Below are 20,212 nucleotides of genomic sequence, written 5' to 3'. Positions count from 1 at the left end.
TACATGAATGGAAAATATTAATAAAAAGAAAAATAAACAAAATAAAGATGAATTATAAAATATTCATTTATTAATAATGAAAACGACTATATATAAAACAAATAAATAAGACATAAACTAAATAAAATATGTTAATAAAAAGAACATGATGTGTTAGTTATAAGAATAATAGTGAGAGATGAGCTCATGCAAGAAACATTCAATGAGTGAACTCACGTTTCTGTTCTCGAACTTCAACGCATCCTCATCGCTGCAACCCAAACTCCTCATATACTTCAGGTAAGTTGTTGTGATGGGCATACTGTAATCAATTTCTCCGGGCATCAGCATATTCTCAGCATGATCCCGTTCTTTCTTGATGCTCTGTACAGGCGACCACAGCTTCGGCGAAGTGTTGGGTTTGGAAGCCTCAGACTTGACCTCCTTCAGCTTTGGCGGGCTTTTCGGTGGATCTTTGGAGGTTAGGTTGCAAACGTCTAGGGGATTGCTAGATTTCTTCGTCTCAGAGAAATTGTGGGAGGGTTTTTCGACGTACTGTGGTGTCTGGCTCAAGTTGAGATTTTTCTGCGATATATCCAGGCTTCTATCGGAAGATGAATTGTCGAGTAGGCTCGACGATGTTCGACAGGATTTGCTCAGATCCAGATACGTTAATTCCGATCCTTGGGTATTGTGCACAACCACTATGGGGGGAGCTGTGATCGTCAAAGGCTGCGGCGTGGAGTGCACCAGAGGCAGCGTGGGGCTCGGGCTGGGGGTTGGCAGGACTGACGTGGGGGAGGGGGATCGCGGGTGCTTCTGACATTCCGTACATCCCAAAAGGAAACGTGTGACAGCTTCTCGCGGCAGGAATGCATATGTCTCGGTTATCTGGAACGAAAACAATTGTTAAGTTAGCATGACAGTTGTACGGACCTTTTTTTTTATTGAAAAACAGAAATCTCGGTTCGGTTCAGATGTTTTATGTATGACATCTTTCGCCGTTTGAGAAGGATTGGTATTCTTATTTCAGAATGTGAACTTTGAAATTGTCAAATAAGAAATGTTTTTCTGTTGTTTGACCTCCATCTATCAGATACAGTTTTAAAGATTCTAGAAGAGAAAACATATCAACAGAATTGGAAAATTCCGGTCTGTCTAATGGATAGTTACTGGCTACAATAAAGAAACTTTGTAGGTGAGACGTTAGGTAAAAAATCGATCAAATCCCCGAATTTTTCCACTGCTGAACGATTCGACCGTGGAAGTCTTCAGGATTAAAAAAAAACATATCTACTTATGCATATACACCCCGTATATAATACAAAATACTCGTCAAAATTAGGAAAACGAACAAAATATCAGCGTTCAGTTCGCAGTCTATTTTCTTTTGAATCCAATTTTAACTATCTTTTCGAATTGTAATTTAATACCTCAGGAACATAACTGCCATCCCCATTACTTTTTTGTTAAATACAGATAGAGAATGTTAACAAATACTCAGAGGTTGCCTCATATTTTCTTAACATTTACTCTTTTCATTTATTGAGATATCTTAATTTTGAGATGAATTTATAGCACTTCATAGGCGTAACGAGGACATACCCCCCCTTTGTATAGAAAAATAAAAAAAATTGCAAGTAACAATTAAAAAATGGCTAATAATCTTAGCAGTCAACTTCAAAAAACTCATTGAAAAAACAATTCGAAAAATAATTTTGATGTCAACTCTAGTGACGCCAATGTATGGTACCGTTGTTGGAAGAGAAATTGTTGTTTTGAACAGTAAAGCTCTCAAAGTTAAATTCAATCAATACTCTGAACCGAAAGTGTACATTAATTCTATGAAGAAATTATTTGTATTGATTTATCATTTTTCAAACGATGAGCAGAGGCACTAATACATACAATGAAAAGTCGTTCATCATATCGATGACTTGTTTTCATTGAATCAATGAAATCTTCGGTTCATTATTCTATTTGTTGTTCTTTGTATCAATAACTGTATTACTGTTCATTAAAATTGCCTGAAGAAGTTAATGTACGACTTTATGAATCTAATGAACAGGGTTTCCCTACAACTTCCATTAAATCAATGAATTCTTCGGTTCATTATTCGATCAGTTGTAGTTTGTATCAATACTATACTACTGTTCATTGAAATTGCCCGAAGAAGTTAATGTACGACTTTATAAATCTAATGAACAAATATTTCTAATAACTTCCATTAAATCAATGAATTCTTCGGTTCATTATTCGATCAGTTGTAGTTTGTATCAATACTGTACTGTTCATTTAAATTGCCCGAAGAAGTTAATTTACGACTTTATATATTTAATAAACAAAGATTTTATATTGAATGAATATTTTATCGAAACAACGAACACTCAACATCAATTTCAGAATCGTGATATTGACGGACAGGGATTCATAATATCAATGAATAAGGGCATAAGAGGAAGAATGAAATTTCATCATATCCATGAAAAAGTTCATTGTATCAATGAAATCAAGTTGATCATAGCCATTTTTTGATAGAATGAAGTTTACTTCTCATTTTTTTTGTTTGCCACTGTTTATATGTGAAGAAAAACAAAGTAACTGAGGGCTGCAATTGAACACTTATGTTCCCGAGGTATCAAACTACACTTAAAAAAAAATTGATGAATAATTGCTGAAATCATCCAAAGGGTTCGAGAAAATATGGGCTACAAACTCTGAAAAGATTTTGTCCATTTCCCTGATTTTGCTGGTATGTATAATTCTCTATTTTTCAGCTTTTTGCATGAAGGGGGAAAATTTTATCTAAAACATAATTTTTTTTCAACCAAATACGAATTTTTTTTTGTTATGCCGACAAATAAAATATTTCGAATTTGCGATATTCGAGATCGAATTATATGGCGTTAACACTCGACTGCCGCTTCATTTGAACAATGAAACAGCGTGCGCGACGCAACAAAGCAGAAACGTTATTTTATATTCCGGCTACGCTGCCGCACCTGTTGATCCCCAATATATTTGAATGTTTGTAGTCTGGCGATATGGAAATGGGGTAATTTGGGCGGAAGCATCAACTCTAAGGGATGTTTATGCTTTCTCTTCATCTCGCCGCATCACGCCGTCCCTCTTATCATTCCGAATCCGTATCGCAAACAACTCAATCACCGGTGATTATTGCCTAATTGATCTCTGACAGTTCTCATTTATTATACAAGATGATCTGATGAGACGGATGCCGGATTTGCAGGAATATGAATCTTCGAATCTTTCGGCAAATTTTCTCTTACCACATTCGTACAAAAATAAAATTTTCTTGAACTCTACATTAAAGTTTTTAACTACGATATCAAACTTTATAGCGGGATTCGTTAGTTCGTTAATAGTTATTTATGCAACAAGTGCAAAAAGTGAATGTTCATTGCACTCGACGTGAAATTGTCCGTCGAGGCCTTTAGGCCGAGTTGGACAACACGTCGAGTGCAATAAACAATTTTTGCACGAGTTGCATACAACATTTTTTCTACGTTCATGCAAAAAGCAAAAAATGTATGTATCATGAGGTGTGGTCATAGTACAGACATTTTGCTCTATGGAGGTAGACGGTTACAAATCGGATCAGTTTTGATTAAGGAGTTATTCTCTGGAAGGTATTGTTTGTTTATGTCTGGCTGCTAACATTGATACAAAATAATATAAAATATGTAACTGTTTAAAACGTATTGCCAATCTCATAGCATATCTGATAAATATGTAGTGGGTTTGAACGTTTATGTTTGTCATGATGACAGTACGTTGAAGTAGAATGACAGATGAGTGCAATAAAAACTTTATTGTACTAGTGCAATAAAGAACTTCTTTTTCCACTAAATATAGTTCAATAAAGTTTTGCTCTTTGCATGAATGTAGAAAAAAGAATAATCCTTATAGCATATGTTTGGGGTTACTTCGTTTCTGAGATACAGTTGAAGTTTGAAAAAGGATGAAGAGGGGTTTATACCACGTGACATTCTCGTGATCTCAAAGTTTATTGCTCCATTTTTTCCATTCCAAAAAAAAAATTTATGAATGAGGACTTTCCGCAATGACGGACTCTTTGAAATAAATAAAACTGAAAACCTCTCAGAAATCGATGGTCTCTATAGCGTGAAACATACTTCACTTATTTTTGAACTAACCGCCGAAACGTTATAGACCCCTCTTGAAACGATTTGGTTAGAGTTCAGTACAGTTATTTGAAATAATAAGGTCGAAATTGTTTATTTGTTTTTTTTTTATTTTAATTTCATGTTTTCTTCGAATGAATCAATTGAATATTTTTCGTAGAATGAGCTTTATATGAAGAAAATACAAGAGACCAAAAAGTTGATTTTTTCTTTGTGCACTTAAAGCAACAAAAAAAATACAAAAAAGTCAGTGGCGTACTTTTTTTCTGAATATTATTGGCTGTGGTGTCTAGTGAGACGCTACTGAATCTGAAAATGACACCCCAGTTAGGGCTAAATAAGCGACTTATTTCTTCGAATAACTCTACCTTATTTCAACCAAATCGATTAATGAATATTTATAATATTTTTTAAATACATATTAAAATTTTTCTTTAAAATTCAATGCTGTGTACCTGAGAAATGAAGGGCCACCCGACAAAGGTTCAAAGAAACTTTTTTTTAACGATCTAATGAATCATCCTCTGAAATTTTGTAGCGTATTCAGTTGTAAACAGTGGAAAACCAGAATCTTTATTGAACTGAATTAACATTTCCGAGTCTAGTTTGTAGCAAATTTTCATGTGGGAAGTAGTTCATTTCAGAATACCTATTTGAGGTATTCAATACTGTCAGTTTTCGCCGATTATCCAGTTTTGGTTTTCGTATCGAAATATCAAACATAAAATTTAAATATATAGGGTGTTTCCAAACTAGACGTGAACCTTGGAGGACTCATTTGCTGTGGTTTGAGACTTATTCAGTGATAACGAAAAATCAAAAGTTTACGAGATATTTGGGTTCTTTTAATTTTTAAAGGATTTCTCACATTATAATTTTGAATTATTTTCGTAGCCAGCGAGAATTCTGGATCTAACACCGTTAGAATAGAGGAAGCAGCGAGAAGATTGACAGAAAAATTCAGGCGGAAAGTAACAACTGAAGAAATAAGAATGAGGGCACGTGCTTGCATGAAGAATGGTGGTGGTTATTCAAAACATAATTTATGAATACATTATTTACTGAAATTTTAAGTTAAATTGCAATAAAAAAATGTTTAAGTCATAACTTTCATTTCTTTGCTTTTTCCCCCTTTCAAATCAAAAACTTCTGAAACAAAACTAGTACATATATTGTAACGAAAACATTTTTAGGAAATAAATAAGAAATTGGCAAGTTTCTAAGATATTTTTGCAGCCAAATTTATATGAGGAGTTTACTATTCTTTTCTTCATATACCAACTTTAAAATCAAAATAATTCTCATTCAACATCTAATACAGCATAGTTTTTTTCATACATATCATATTCTTTTCTGATAAAAATTATCCAAAATTTGAATCAAACTAGGTCAACGTATAAAAATTGACAAAAAATGAAGAAAGATAAGAAATTTAAAAAAACACAAGAACTCAAATATCTCGGAAACTGTTGATTTTCGGTTATCAATAAATATGGCTCAATCGACAGTAAATGAGCGATACTGTAGCACCTCCTTCAAGGTTCACGTCTAATTCACCCTGTATAATACACCTGATATAAATACACATAAATCCTAATTAATAAACGAAGAAATTGTCAAATTTTAAGTTCAAAATATTTTTAAAAACATTCAAAAATTTTGTATAAATTAGTATATCAAAATTTCATCACATATAAAATTATCATGCGTAAATGTATATTTGTTTTCTCTTACCGTTCTGTAGGTTCTCTTCTGTCCGGCATGTTTTCCAGGCCGTCCTTCAAGTTCCACGTGGACGTTATAGATGATATCGAAGAAGTTCTCAACCACCGCAACTTTTCGGTAAACAGGATCTCCAGTTGAGTTCTGCGAAAAGAAAAAATGAAACTTTAAATAACATGTCTTCTGCGGAAAGCGGAAGGAAGCGATCTCGCGCAAACAAATCGTAAATACGATCGCCTTATCGTACGATTAGGATTCTGTGAATTATATTAATCGTTCGAATTATCTCCGAGTGAACGAATCGAAAGTTCATTGAGAAAAGAGGCCAAGAAAACTCTGGAAGCAGAGCTTTGGTTCTATGACCATACTATACGGAGTTGCATTGATATGAAAACACCTAGAAGCAGTAAAAACAATAAATCATTTGAAAGAGAATTTGGTTAAGCACACATTTTTTAATTTTTTTGCAATATTACAGCTTTCAAATATTTCTAGTATAATTATTAGTTGTAAGTACAACTTTGCAATAGAAGGCTGTAGCGGTAAGTAGTATAGAAATAAATAGATCGTAGATGTGATACAAGCTTAGGTGTTTGTAAACATAAAGCCATCGAAATTAGTCGATTTGTGTCGGCTTCATAAAGTTATTCTCGATTAATCATACCATCTCACGAGCCTTATTCTCGTCACTTGCGGGAGGTTTTAATTTTCTGCTACAATATGAATAAATCTGCGGTTGAGGATCATCGAAAGCTCTCAAATACCTATGGAAAGAACGTGCCGAGAGTGGTGTCAACGCTTCAAAAGCGGTGGAAGAGAGAAGGTTTTCGAAGATGCAAAATTGGAGATATTACTTGATCAAGACTCGAGACAAACGCAAAAAGAATTGGCAGGATCATTAGGAGTGACGCAACAAGCCACTTCAAAACACCTGAAAGTCATGAGAATGATTCAGAAACAAGGAAATTGAGTGCCTTACGAGTTAAAAGCGAGAGATGTTGAACGGCGTTTGTTTGCTTGTGAACAGCTGCTTGCAAGGCAAAGACGGAAGGAATTTCTGCATCGAATTATAACTGGAGACGAAAAATGGGTTCATAACGATAATCCCAAGCGCATAAAATCATGGGGACATTCCGGCCTTACCTCCACGTCGACGACCGAGTTGAATATTCACGGTTTCAAAATCATGCTCAGTATTTGGTGGGACTTGCTCGGTGTAGTGTATTATGAGTAGTTTAAACCGACAGAAACAAACATCGTTGTCTAACGCAATTAATGCGTTTGAGCCTAGCATTGTAAGACAAACGTCCGTAATACTACGAAAGACATGATAAAGTTATTTTACAGCATGACAATGCTCGACTAAGCATTGAAATGGCAAGTCCTAGCTCATCCTAGCTCTCAAGAAGAACTTTTATAGAAGATATTGAGTAGGAGTGTAGGTAATTCCGAATTCGTAAAAAGCATAGAAATAATCAGATTGATGGAAGGACACTACTCTTGTTATAGGAAGCTCAATTTCTCTGTGCTCGTCAACAGTTGAAACCATAGAAATAATGAGAATCTTAGGTAAAAAAAGGTTTTTGACCATTTTCTATTATTTATATTGATATGAACCATATAATAATATATATTTTTGAAATCAGGAAAAATGAAGCTTTCAAAAAATTGCACAGAAATCTAGTGTTCCCATTTGAAAAAAAAATAAATTTAGGTCATAGCTTCCCAATTAAAAACCCTTTTGAAAAGACGAGCACGTCACTGGATTCCACGTAAAAAAGGGCCTGTATAATGTTTTAATTTCAGAGCTCTATCATCAGTATTAGCGGAGATATAGATGTTTTTCGATATCGCCATTTTTCCAATTTCCGCTTATAACTCGAAAACAAAAAAAGGTGGCCAAAAATGAATACTACCCTTGTTAGTTTCTCAAAAAAAAAGACCGATAAGTGGGTATCAGATTTTGTCTATCTCCTCTGGTTCAAAAGTTGTAGTGCTAAAACATCGAAATTTGCCCACCCTGTACTCGTATAAATTCACGAGTTGAAAATTCTTGAATATAAACAGAACCTTTACGTGAGTTATGTAAAATTTGCAGCATTCATCAAAATCTTGCTTTGGAAGAATCCAATTTTTTTGGAATAAGTTCCAACTAGAAGCGCGGGGAAGCAAACGAAAAATAAATATGATTTTCCATCATTAAAACACGAGTCCTCCATCTAAAATGATTTCCAGGGCAAAAATGAGCCATTATATAGAATTCAGAGTTAAGCCGGCGTCGTCTACTTCCATCTCCAGGCCATTAGGATTAAAATGAATATTTGAACCGTGAACATGGGTGGCAACCATTTTTTGTGGATTTTCCACCTGTCCCCAGGCTATGTCTCTGCGTTAAAACCATAATAACAGGGGGTAAAGGTCCGTTGCCGCCTCCGCAGCCGACGTCGCTCCAAAAAGATATTTTTCCTTTGTGGAGAGGAGGAAGGTTGAGTCTGTCCCTCGTTTCGGAAAGCTACACAAGCCGACCGCCCTTACCCCCTGGAAAGGGTCGTCCGCTCCATCGGATTCACATCAGGCTCACAGAACCGTAGTGAGAAACCGAACTCCCCTACAAATTAATCATAATTTCGAACACTGATGGCTGCCTTTTACTTTATGTTAATCCATACCTAATAGGAATATGATTCATTGAATTACATTGTGTCGATCAGAAGGAAGAAGAAGAAAACATCTGTGATTTAAATCCGATCACAGAGAGGCATAACTATGTGAGCAGTTGACAGTTTCTTCAGAATTTGTTGTGGACGAAATGCTAACCAATACTCAAAGAATAAGTGTGCTACACTTTCAAAATGTCTGTATCCTAACCAATTTTTGTCGATTTATCGTTATATTATGAACTTATTGGATTTTCTTCATGAAATTTATGTCAATATTTATCGTTCAAAACATTAAGAAGGTTTGGACACTAGTAGAATAGTTATTTATAATACAAGTGCAGAAGGCATTGATATTCTTGGAATGAACGAGTGGTAGAATGAGCCTTCTGTACGAGTATTATACATTATTTTCTCTTATTCATTGCATTTTCATTGAAATTAATGAAATATTTCCATAAATATAATTTAGTGATTTTTGCATTGGAAAATGTTGGTTGGCAGAACTGAATTCTTTGAGGCAATTTGATGAATTGACAGATAAAGCCGTAGCGGAAAGTTCGGAGTGTCAACATAGAATAATAAAATATAACCATGAAAACTGTGCGTTTCTGATATATTCTCGCACGATTTTGTTCTACAAGATGTGGAAGAATGAACGGAATAACCACAGAATTAGAGAAAATAATATATTCACTCCTAGGATAACAAACATGCGACAAAAAATCAACAAATTTTTTTATATTGAAAGGCGAATTATCACGCAAAAGAGTTATAAGTCGATACAAACGGTCCAAAATGTTTTGCCATGAGATTTTTCAAGACTTCCAAGTGTTAATAGCAAGCCTATATTGAGCCGACTTCATCCATACTACATTATTAGGTCAATTGAAAAGTCACCGGTCTGATGCACAGATGGCGATGCTAGTATTAAATCCATGATTCTTAGCTAGTACCAACCTTCAAACAACACGTGTCAAAATTTGACAGCAATCATTACCATTAGTTTGTGAGATATTGCGTTGTGAGTGTAGCTACTTTTGTTATTTGAAAAAAGATGGAAAAAGAAGAATTTCGTGTGGTGATGAAATATTGCTTTTTGAAGGGAAAAAATACAGTTAAAGCAAAATTTTGGCTTGATGGAATGTTTCCGGGGTCTGCACCAGGAAAATCAACCATCATTGATTGGTATGCTAAGTTTAAACGTGGTGAAATGAGCATCGAACGCAGTGGACTCCCAAAAGAAGCTGTTACCGACGAAAAAAATTAAAAAAGTTTACAAAATAATTTGAATGACCGTGAAGTTGATCAAGATAGAAGACATTGTAAAAATATCATCTGAACTTGTCCATCATATCACTCACGAATATTTGTACATGAGAAAGCTGTGTGCAAAATGGCTGCCGCGCAAGGTCACAATCGAAAAAAGCATCAACGTGTTAATGATTCTGAGCAGTGTTTGAAGCTGCTTAAGTGCAAAAAACCTGAATTTTTGCATCGATATGTGACAATGGATGAAACATGGCTCCATCATTTCACTCCGGGGTTCAATCGACAGTCAGCTGAGTAGACTGCAGACGATGAACCGAATCCAAAGCGAGGAAAAACACAAAAATCTGCTGGCAAGGTTATGGCAGCAGTATGCGCAAGGTATTAATAATATTCATTAATTGCCTCCAAAAGGGCCAGACCATCAACAGCGATTATTATATAGCATTATTGAATCGTTTAAAAGATGATATCGTTAATAAACGGTCCCATTTGAAGAAAAAAGTTGCTGTTTCATCAAGACAATGCGTCGTGTCACAAATCAATGAAAACAATGGCAAAATTGCATAAATTGGGCTTCGAATTGTTTCTGCATCCACCGTATTCGGCAGATCTAGCCCTCGGCGAAATTTTCCTGTTCTCAGACCTCAAAAAAAAATGCTCGCTAGAAAGGAATTTAGCTCCAATAAAGAATGAATCGCCGAAGCTGAAGCCTATTTCGAAGCGAAAGACAAATCGTACTATAAAAATGGTATCGAAGGCAACTATGTTGAATAATAAAATCGAATTTTGCCAAAAAAATGTGTTTTACTATGGTATGCACTTTTCAATTGGTTTATTTATTTAGCGTATGGCATACATGGGTTTAGTTATCATTAGTTAAAATTGTACACATTCACATTACGTCATAAAACATATAAGTGTATACCTAAAAGTAGAAAAAGCAGAAATACCTAGAGTATAAACATAAACATAAATATAAATATAATTATAGCACGATTTGAAGTTAAATTTTAAAATCAAGATCATGAATCCAGTTTCAATTGGTCTGTTAGTGCGAAAGTATGGGATTTAAATGAAACTAACAAAAAAAGTCATGGAAGCAAGAAACTTGGAGGAATATACGTGATTTAACAGGCGTTGGAAACTGAAAACTGAAACGTAGATAATCACGGCCATAAATCACGAGGAATAAATTCGTCAATCCTTATTATCGAAATAAAAAGCCAAGCCAAAATAAAAATTCAAACACAAAACGAACACCGGTGTTCGGCATAGGCGGAACGGAAACCGACAAATCACCGAAAAATTGACAAAATCGGAAATCCACGAAGCGGCATACATTATCGGTAAACAGAGCGAGAAGTTTTCACGGATTCCCGTATTTCCCTTTTCGACCTCTGGGAATAAATTTCCACCACAGCATACGGTTGCATCACAATCCACTCCAGCGAAATAGTGAACTGGAATACGGACAAAACTGCGGTGGCGTGGGTTTAGTACAGGCGGACGCAGAGGGGTAGGGAAAAGGGTATCCCGTAGGTCCGCAGGGTTGAGGATGATTTGGCACAACTCCGACAGGGCACTCGGTCGACGGGGGCGGCTGGAGGTATAAAACCCGGGCGGTGGTGTGGGCTGCTTGGGCAGGGCCGGATCGGGTTCTGGTTTTAACAACATTTTCAACGTTTCGAACGCATTTAAAACACGTTTTGTTGAAGATATCTGGGTTATTCTGATGGAATCAATGAAGTACTATCAGATGATGTCACAACGCAACTGTTGAGGGTACAAATGAGCGGTGTAGATATGTTATACTACATATAATTATCTCAGTTGTTCGAGAACTATTGAGGAGTTGAGTAGATTCATCTTCAAATTGAATATTGGGTTTCAAGAAACAATAACTATTTTTCTGCTGATATATCTTTCAGGTTCTATGTCCTGTATTATACAGGGTGGCCATTTGAAAACGAAACAGACGAGATTACAGACGAAACAAAGTTTTTCGATAGAAATGCTCGGACAGGTCGATTTCTGTTTCGAGGGGGACAACTTAAGATGTAGGTTACGGACGCATAGCGCTTCAATCCTTGCTACTACAACCCTCATCCCCAAATTTTGAATAGGGAAGATGGGGTGAGTGATACCTCATTTGAAAGGTATTTTTATACTGATTTCAGCACAGTAATTGTTTTTTCATTTTATGCATTAGTTCTCGAAATATTCTTAACTAAGTATTTGAAAATGAAGTAGTGTTTTCATGGCACTTGTAGTGTTTTGTGAAAAATCGACATTTTGAGCTTCAAAACAACCATGACTGTGGCTTCCTTCCTAACTAACTAACGCATGAATATTTCGAGAACTAATGCATAAAATGAAAAAACAATTACTGTGCTGAAATCAGTATAAAAATACCTTTAAATTGAGGTATCACTCACCCCATCTTCCCTATTTAAAAAGTGGGGGTGGGGGTTGTAGCAGCAAGGGTTGAAGCGCTATGCGTCTGTAACCTACATCTTAAGTTGTCCCCCTCGAAACAGAAATCGACCTGTCCGAGCATTTCTATCGAAAAACTTTATTTCAATTTTCAATTTTCAATTTATTTGAGATTCCAACCACAATTACAATGTGCTTAAATATAGTACAAAATACATACAACAATTTCAATGTTATCCCCATCAAGACGAAACAACAACTAAGCAGAGCTTGTTCATGTTGTTCCGACTTTCTGAGGACTTTGAGCACAGGCTTATCAAATAGTATAAACAAAAAAAATAAAACAAAATAAAACCCTAGATGAGATGAAAGGAGAGGCGCGGACATAGAGAACAACAAACTTTGCACTTTACGGCAAGTATCAATAGCTTAAGGATTCCAAAAAAAAAAAAAAAAAAAAATGAAATATATCAAATTCACAAATCGAAGGTGAATCGGTTCTCGAACAAAAGTTTCCTGAGCTCCCTACTGAACGTTTTTCTATTCTTAATTTTTCTAACATTTAGTGGGATTCTGTTATAGTATTTAGGCCCAATATAGAAAATGAAACGTTGTGAGCAACTCTTCCTGAACAACCTAATCTCAAGCGACTCATTGTCCACCGCTCTGGTCACGTATCTTCTTTCTAGTTCAATGAGTGGATGATCCTGGGAGAACATGTACATGAGAGTCTGATAAATGTACAACGTCCTCATATTCATTTCGTCTATAATCTCGTCTGTTTCGTTTTCAAATGGCCATCCTGTATTATAGTTATTCATTAGTTTGTTCTAATAATATCCAAAGTTATTGAATTGAAATTATATTTTGATCAATTGAATGACCATTCAAGTTTTAGAATAATTCTGATTATGAAGAAAAGTTGAGACATGGTTAGTGATCTAATTTTCACAATATCTATTGGGTTTCGAGAAACACAAATGATTTTTCTGCTGATATCTTTCATGTGAATAGTCCAGTATTATAGTTATTCATTATTTTGTTCTAATAATATCCAAAGTTTTCGAATTGAATTATATCACGATGAATTGAATAACCATTTATGTCTGAGAATAATTCTGATTATGAAGAAAAATTGGAACAAACATGACGAGATCGCACGTAAGCTAATCTAACTCTCACACACAAATGGTAAAAGTGAAAGCTTTTCTCTTAAAACACTAAGAACTGACAGGATCACTATTACTCGTACAAATACCACAGTATTTTGGTGTATTATTAGACCAGGAATTCTCTTCAAGGATTTATCTCGAGGCCATAATCAACAATGGATAAAGTACTCTTCTCAAGTTCTACAGGATGGTTAGAATATGTGAGACCTCAAACCTCAGCGAAGCATCTGGATCTACCAATCCATTGTGCCTTAAATCGATAGCTAAGTAGATTTCATTTGGTGTTCAACAGCTAAAATACCAACGGGACTACCAACTAGGCATTGACAAATCACAAAGAACAGCGGGTTTGTCCATCACTGAAACATTTACTAAACGCTGCTATACTGGCCATTATGTATATGCCTCCTCTAGGTTTCGTCCTAGCATGTGTAGCAGCCAAAAGATCTGAAATGTGGAGATTAGTCAGGGCATGTTTGCATTCTAAACGAATGTAAAAAGCTGATAGGATCATAACTCATAGACGAGTCCGGGGTTGTAGATATCGTCGCTAGTACCAATTGGCCATTGCAATTGTGAAAAAGATCATAGAAAAAGGCTACAATACCTTGTCTCGAGGTTCTCAAAACCTGAACAGGTGATGGATGTAGCACCTAAGAAGGTATAGTGCTGTTTATTCAAACTTTGCTGTCTGGCTGGTAAACTCTGCACAGTAGCACTACAGATCTTCAGATCAAAGTATGGTACTATGGTGAGGTACCGATTATTAACGTCAATAGATGATAAATTAGTAGGATTCCTGCACTGGTAAAGAAAATTTGAATATTTTTTGATATATGGTATTCCTGTAGAATTGATTTTTTTTTTAATTCTTCTAATATACAGATATGTACTTAGGTAGGTATACAATATCTTGCAATAGAATATATAGGAAAACAAGACAAATTGATAGATATAGTAGCATGAAAAATTAGATAAATCTTGAAAATATTATTTCCAACTATTTCCAAAAATCGTACTTTTTGCAACGAAAACAGCAATGAAAATTTAAATTAGAAAAGAAATATCACAAAGGGCGGGAAGCTTTTAATTCATTAGGATACTGACTTTCGATTCGTTGAAATTTGAAAACCAATAAATTCAGGATGCCACTTTGTCGTCCACCTAGCAAGTGAATATTGCAGCTGCAGCCATTAACATAAGAGATTGCTTCGAGCGTAATACCGAAATTAATATTGCATTTTTATTCGGTCAAATTGGTTCGAATAAAGAAAGGAGTCATAGAGGGAATCAATTAATTTGCCTATGATGGTCAGAGAGGGTTATAATAAACGAATTATTGAGAAAATATGTAGGTAAATATGTGGGTAATAGTATTTTCATTTTGTTCCAATTTTTTTTGTGGAATCAGTATATTATTCAACACAAACATCATATTTCGAGTGAATACACCTTTCAGTATAGATATATGAACAAGTATGATGTTCAAACTTCCTAAAAATGAGGTTCATAGTTCAAAGAAGAGGCCAAACAGAAATGATATTGTCCTGGAGATTCCGGTACAAAAGATATCGGTAAATTGAGAAAGATAAGATAAAAATCATCGATAAAATCTCTTGTTTTGTTAAGCGTTAGCTTCAAAAAATGAACGTTTCAACGGTAATTCCTAGTCTAAAAAAGACATGAGTGATTTTCTACAATAACAGTTTGAAATAGTTGAGCGATATTCTGACATAACATTGATCGTAGACTTTGAAGAATAAGTTTCACTAAATTAAAAAAAAATAACTTGGAAACTGGAAAATTAAAAGGCATCGCAATCAAACTATGAATCAAGTGGAAAAGAAAGGAACGAAATTAGAAAAATTATCATTCAGATATACAATTCAAAGAATCAAACTTATTAGGGTGGATATTGATACATACGTTTGATCTAAACATTAGATACATTCATTATTACCTACTCAATCTCGTACTCAACATTGATCCTATAGATATAATCCCCATCCCGATACAACAACGATAGTTTACAGTTATGATTTCCGGATATGTGCTGATATTTGATGCAACCCGAGGAATCTCAAAAGGTATTTGGTGTGCCGAAAAGTTGAAACCATAATCATGCATCATGATTTACTGATTCCTGTTGAAGGGTTATTCTGCACCACGACTTTATGGTGTATTATCCCAACTATAACTATCCTCCACTTTCACTCTTTCCAAAACTCAAATTACTATTTCAACGAGCTGATACTGTTTTCAGTGGCTAGGAGATGAAAGAGAGAGAATTCTCGGCAAGTACAGAAGTCGATTGAATCCTTGGAAGTTCAAAGGTATCTATGTATTTGTTTTAGTTTTCAAAAACTTATCCAGCTTTTACCAGGCTTCAGAGATATTATTGGGATGTAAGAAGGTAATGAGGTGTTTTCAAATCTTGCTTGAACACAATGTGATTTCTTCTGAGTTGAGAATCTAATAAAATTTTTTATCTATCAGTCAGCTAGTCTACATGGATCATTAGAGCTGATATATCCTCAGATCTAGTAGATCAATTGAACTGACAGATCCATAGAACCACAGAGGTTAATAGAGCTGATAGATCCACAGAATGTTTTAAGATGTCATAATGAGAATGAAACTTTTTTTAGGAACCCGTAGTCTATGTATATGCTTCCTGTTCATAATCACGACGTGTTATTCGAAGCTTCAGAAAACGCAACAGCGTAGAAAGGATGGAATTTTTCATACATAGCCTATGGATCATTAGAGCTGATATAATAATAATAATAATAATAATAATAATAAAGTTTATTTCGGTAAATAAACAAATCCACAGATCTAGTAGATCGAATGAACTGACAGATCCATAGAACCAGTCGATAGTTTAATAGAGCTGATAGATCCACAGAATGTTTTGAGATGTCATAATGAGTATGAAAGTTTTTTCAGAACCTTTAGTACATGTATCTGCTTCCGGTTCATTATCCTGACGTATAATTCGAAGCTTCAGAAAACGCAAAGGCGTGGAAAGGATGAAATTTTTCATACATAGTCCATGCATCATTAGAGCTGATATATCCACAGTTCAAGTAGATCAATTGAACTGGCAGATCCATAGAATCAGATAGGTTAATAGAGCCGATAGATCCACAGAATTTTTTAAGATGTCATAAAGAAAATGAAAGTTTTCTTTAGAACACGTAGTTTATGTATGTATGCTTCCTGTTCATAATCCTGACGTGTTATTCGAAGCTTCAGAAAACGCAAAGGAGTAGAAAGGAAGAAATTTTTCATACATCATCCATGCATCATTAGAGCTGATATATCCACAGATCTAGTAGATCAATTGAACTGACAGATTCATAGAACCAGATAGGTTAATAGAGCTGATAGATCCACAGAATGTTATAAGATGTCATAAAGAAAATGAAAGTTTTCTTTAGAACACGTAGTTTATGTATGTATGCTTCCTGTTCATAATCCTGACGTGTTATTCGAAGCTTCAGAAAACGCAAAGGAGTAGAAAGGAAGAAATTTTTCATACATCATCCATGCATCATTAGAGCTGATATATCCACAGATCTAGTAGATCAATTGAACTGACAGATTCATAGAACCAGATAGGTTAATAGAGCTGATAGATCCACAGAATGTTATAAGATGTCATAAAGAAAATGAAAGTTTTCTTTAGAACACGTAGTTTATGTATGTATGCTTCCTGTTCATAATCCTGACGTGTTATTCGAAGCTTCAGAAAACGCAAAGGAGTAGAAAGGAAGAAATTTTTCATACATCATCCATGCATCATTAGAGCTGATATATCCACAGATCTAGTAGATCAATTGAACTGACAGATCCATAGAACCAGATAGGTTAATAGAGCTGATAGATCCACAGAATGTTATAAGATGTCATAAAGAAAATGAAAGTTTTCTTCAGAACACGTAGTTTATGTATGTATGCTTCCTGTTCATAATCCTGACGTGTTATTCGAAGTTTCAGAAAACGCAAAGGCGTAGAAAGAATGAAATTTTTCATACATAGTCCATGCATCATTAGAGCTGATATATCCACAGATCTAGTAGATCAATTGAACTGACAGATCCATAGAACCAGATAGGTTAAAAGAGCTGATAGATCCACAGAATGTTATAAGATGTCATAAAGAAAATGAAAGTTTTCTTCAGAACACGTAGTTTATGTATGTATGCTTCCTGTTCATAATCCTGACGTGTTATTCGAAGCTTAAGAAAACGCAAAGGCGTAGAAAGAAAGAAATTTTTCATACATCATCCATGCATCATTAGAGCTGATATATCCACAGATCTAGTAGATCAATTGAACTGACAGATCCATAGAACCAGATAGGTTAATAGAGCTGACAGATCCACAGAATGTTATAAGATGTCATAAAGAAAATGGAAGTTTTCTTCAGAACACGTAGTCCATATATGTATGTATATGCTTCCTGTTCATAATCCTGACGTGTTATTCGAAGCTTCAGAAAACGCAAAGGCGTAGAAAGAATGAAATTTTTCATACATAGTCCATGCATCATTAGAGCTGATATATCCACAGATCTAGTAGATCAATTGAACTGACAGATCCATAGAACCAAATAGGTTGATAGAACTGAAAGATCCACAGAATGTTATAAGATGTCATAAAGAAAATGAAAGTTTTTTTCAGAACACGTAGTTTATGTATGTATGCTTCCTGTTCATAATCCTGACGTGTTATTCGAAGCTTAAGAAAACGCAAAGGCGTAGAAAGAAAGAAATTTTTCATACATCATCCATGCATCATTAGAGCTGATATATCCACAGATCTAGTAGATCAATTGAACTGACAGATCCATAGAACCAGATAGGTTGATAGAACTGAAAGATCCACAGAATGTTATAAGATGTCATAAAGAAAATGAAAGTTTTCTTCAGAACACGTAGTCCATGTATGTATGTATATGCTTCCTGTTCATAATCCTGACGTGTTATTCGAAGCTTCAGAAAACGCAACGGCGTAGAAAGGATGAAATTTTTTGTCGAATTAACGGCGTTTTTCATTCGTCCGCATAGCATCGATCCACAACGGGCCTCGACGGTCGGAGAGATGACGTTAATTCCGGATATTTCAACTGTCAACATAGGTGGCACCCATCTAGAGGCCGGTAGGAGGGGTACAAAGAGGACCGAAGATGAGGACCGAGATGTGCACATGCATGGATCGAGCAAAAACACGGGGGTCTCGTCGCACACCCGATAGCCGACAGGCCACCGAACTCTGCTGGCCGCAAGTAAGAAATGTTTATATATAGACATTTGAACCAGAGACGGCATTGGATAGCTCCATCCGAGTTTTAAGGATCTGTTTTTTCTTATGTCAGATCACAACTCGGCTATGCCTCAGTGATCTTCGGCGACGTGATAAAACTTCCGACTTGCGAACAGGAAGTGACAGTCTGTCACCAGGATGGATACAAACAACATTTAAGTATAGTCGAGTCTTGTAACTTCAAAGTATAGCGACTGGAATAAAAGTATGATAGTATTGTTTTGTGTAGTTATTCTAAAATCTACATCCTTCTGTGAGTCTTAGATAATGAAACAAGTTTGTAGGAATACGCAACAAAACGAAGACAAGCTCAATGTTTTCCTTCAGCCAAGAAAATTTGACAGCCAACTGACGAGATGCTTGCCTAGTCCATGCAAATATTGAACCATATAAGGGTGGGTTGGCATTTTGTGGAGAAAGTGCCAGAAATTGATCAATCAGAGTTCGCTCGAACAGCTTTCTTCTTTAGTTAGTTTGAACATCTGTCGATTGCTAAAATGTATGAATTCATCCAAATTTTATTTTGAGATTTTAACAATGAATAAAAATCAGTCTTAAATTTTGCATTGAGAATAGATTCAGTTTGAGTCAAAATTCTGAAGATGTTCCAAAAAAACCCAGATATCAGACTCAGATTTTGCACCACGATAAATTTCAGGTTGAGAATTCAGCATATTCGACATTAGGCCAATTGGCCTAATATGTTGAATCAGACCAGGACTTTCCAATTGGAAAGTCCCCGGTATGGCGATGTTAGTATTAAATCCATATGATTTTTAGTTGATACCAACCTTCAAACGATACGTGTCAAAATTTGACAGCAGTCCGACCATTAGCTTGTGAGATATTGCGTTGTGAGTGTAGCTACTTTTGTTATTTGAAAAAAGGTGGAAAAAAAATTGCTGTGCTGATAAAATATTGTTTTTTGTAGGGAAAAATACTGTTGAAGCAAAATCTTGATTTGATGAAGAGTTTCTGGGGTTTGCACCAGGAAAATCAACCATCATTGATTAGTATGCTAAGTTTAAACGTGGTGAAATGAGCACCGAAGACGCGGAACGTAGTGGATGTCCAAAAGATCATTCACGAATATTTGTACATGAGAAAGCTATGTGCGAAATGGGTGCAGCGCTAGCTCACAATCAACCATGAACAGCGATTATTATATAGCGTTATAGGATCGTTTGGAGGATGAAATCGTTAGAAAACGGCGCCATTTGAAGAAAAAAAGGTGCTGTTTCATCAAAACAATGCGCCTGTCACAAATCAATGAAAACAATGGCAAAATTGTATGAATTGAGCTTCGAATTGCTTCTGCATTCACCGTATTCGCCAGATCTGGCCCTCAGCGACTTTTTCCTGTTCTCAGACCTCAAAAGAATGCTCGCTGAAAAGAAATTCAGCGCCAATGAAGAAGTAATCGCCGAAATTGAGGCCTATTTTGAATTCAACTGAATGGTATTGAATGCATGATCGCTAT

The 20,212-nt window shown here is 35.4% G+C and overlaps 1 protein-coding gene across 3 annotated transcripts in view; it reads right to left on the bottom strand.

Annotated features, from left to right (window-relative positions):
* Window positions 1–20,212, bottom strand: part of LOC123672255 (nucleolar protein 4) — a 264,990-nt gene that overhangs the window by 116,207 nt on the left and 128,571 nt on the right. For all 3 annotated transcript variants that reach the window (XM_045606287.1, XM_045606295.1, XM_045606299.1), the window contains exons 2-3: window positions 5,880–6,011; window positions 217–870 (exon numbers count right to left, since the gene is read on the bottom strand). In XM_045606287.1, coding sequence (XP_045462243.1) covers window positions 217–870; window positions 5,880–6,011 — 786 coding nt within the window. The remainder of the gene's footprint in view (window positions 1–216; window positions 871–5,879; window positions 6,012–20,212) is intronic.

The sequence above is a fragment of the Harmonia axyridis genome, chromosome 1 (genome assembly GCF_914767665.1).
Source record: "Harmonia axyridis chromosome 1, icHarAxyr1.1, whole genome shotgun sequence".
NCBI classification, from domain to species: Eukaryota; Metazoa; Arthropoda; class Insecta; order Coleoptera; family Coccinellidae; genus Harmonia; species Harmonia axyridis.
The sequence above is the reverse complement of the archived record's forward strand: the minus strand, read 5'-3'. Positions and strand labels throughout refer to the sequence as shown.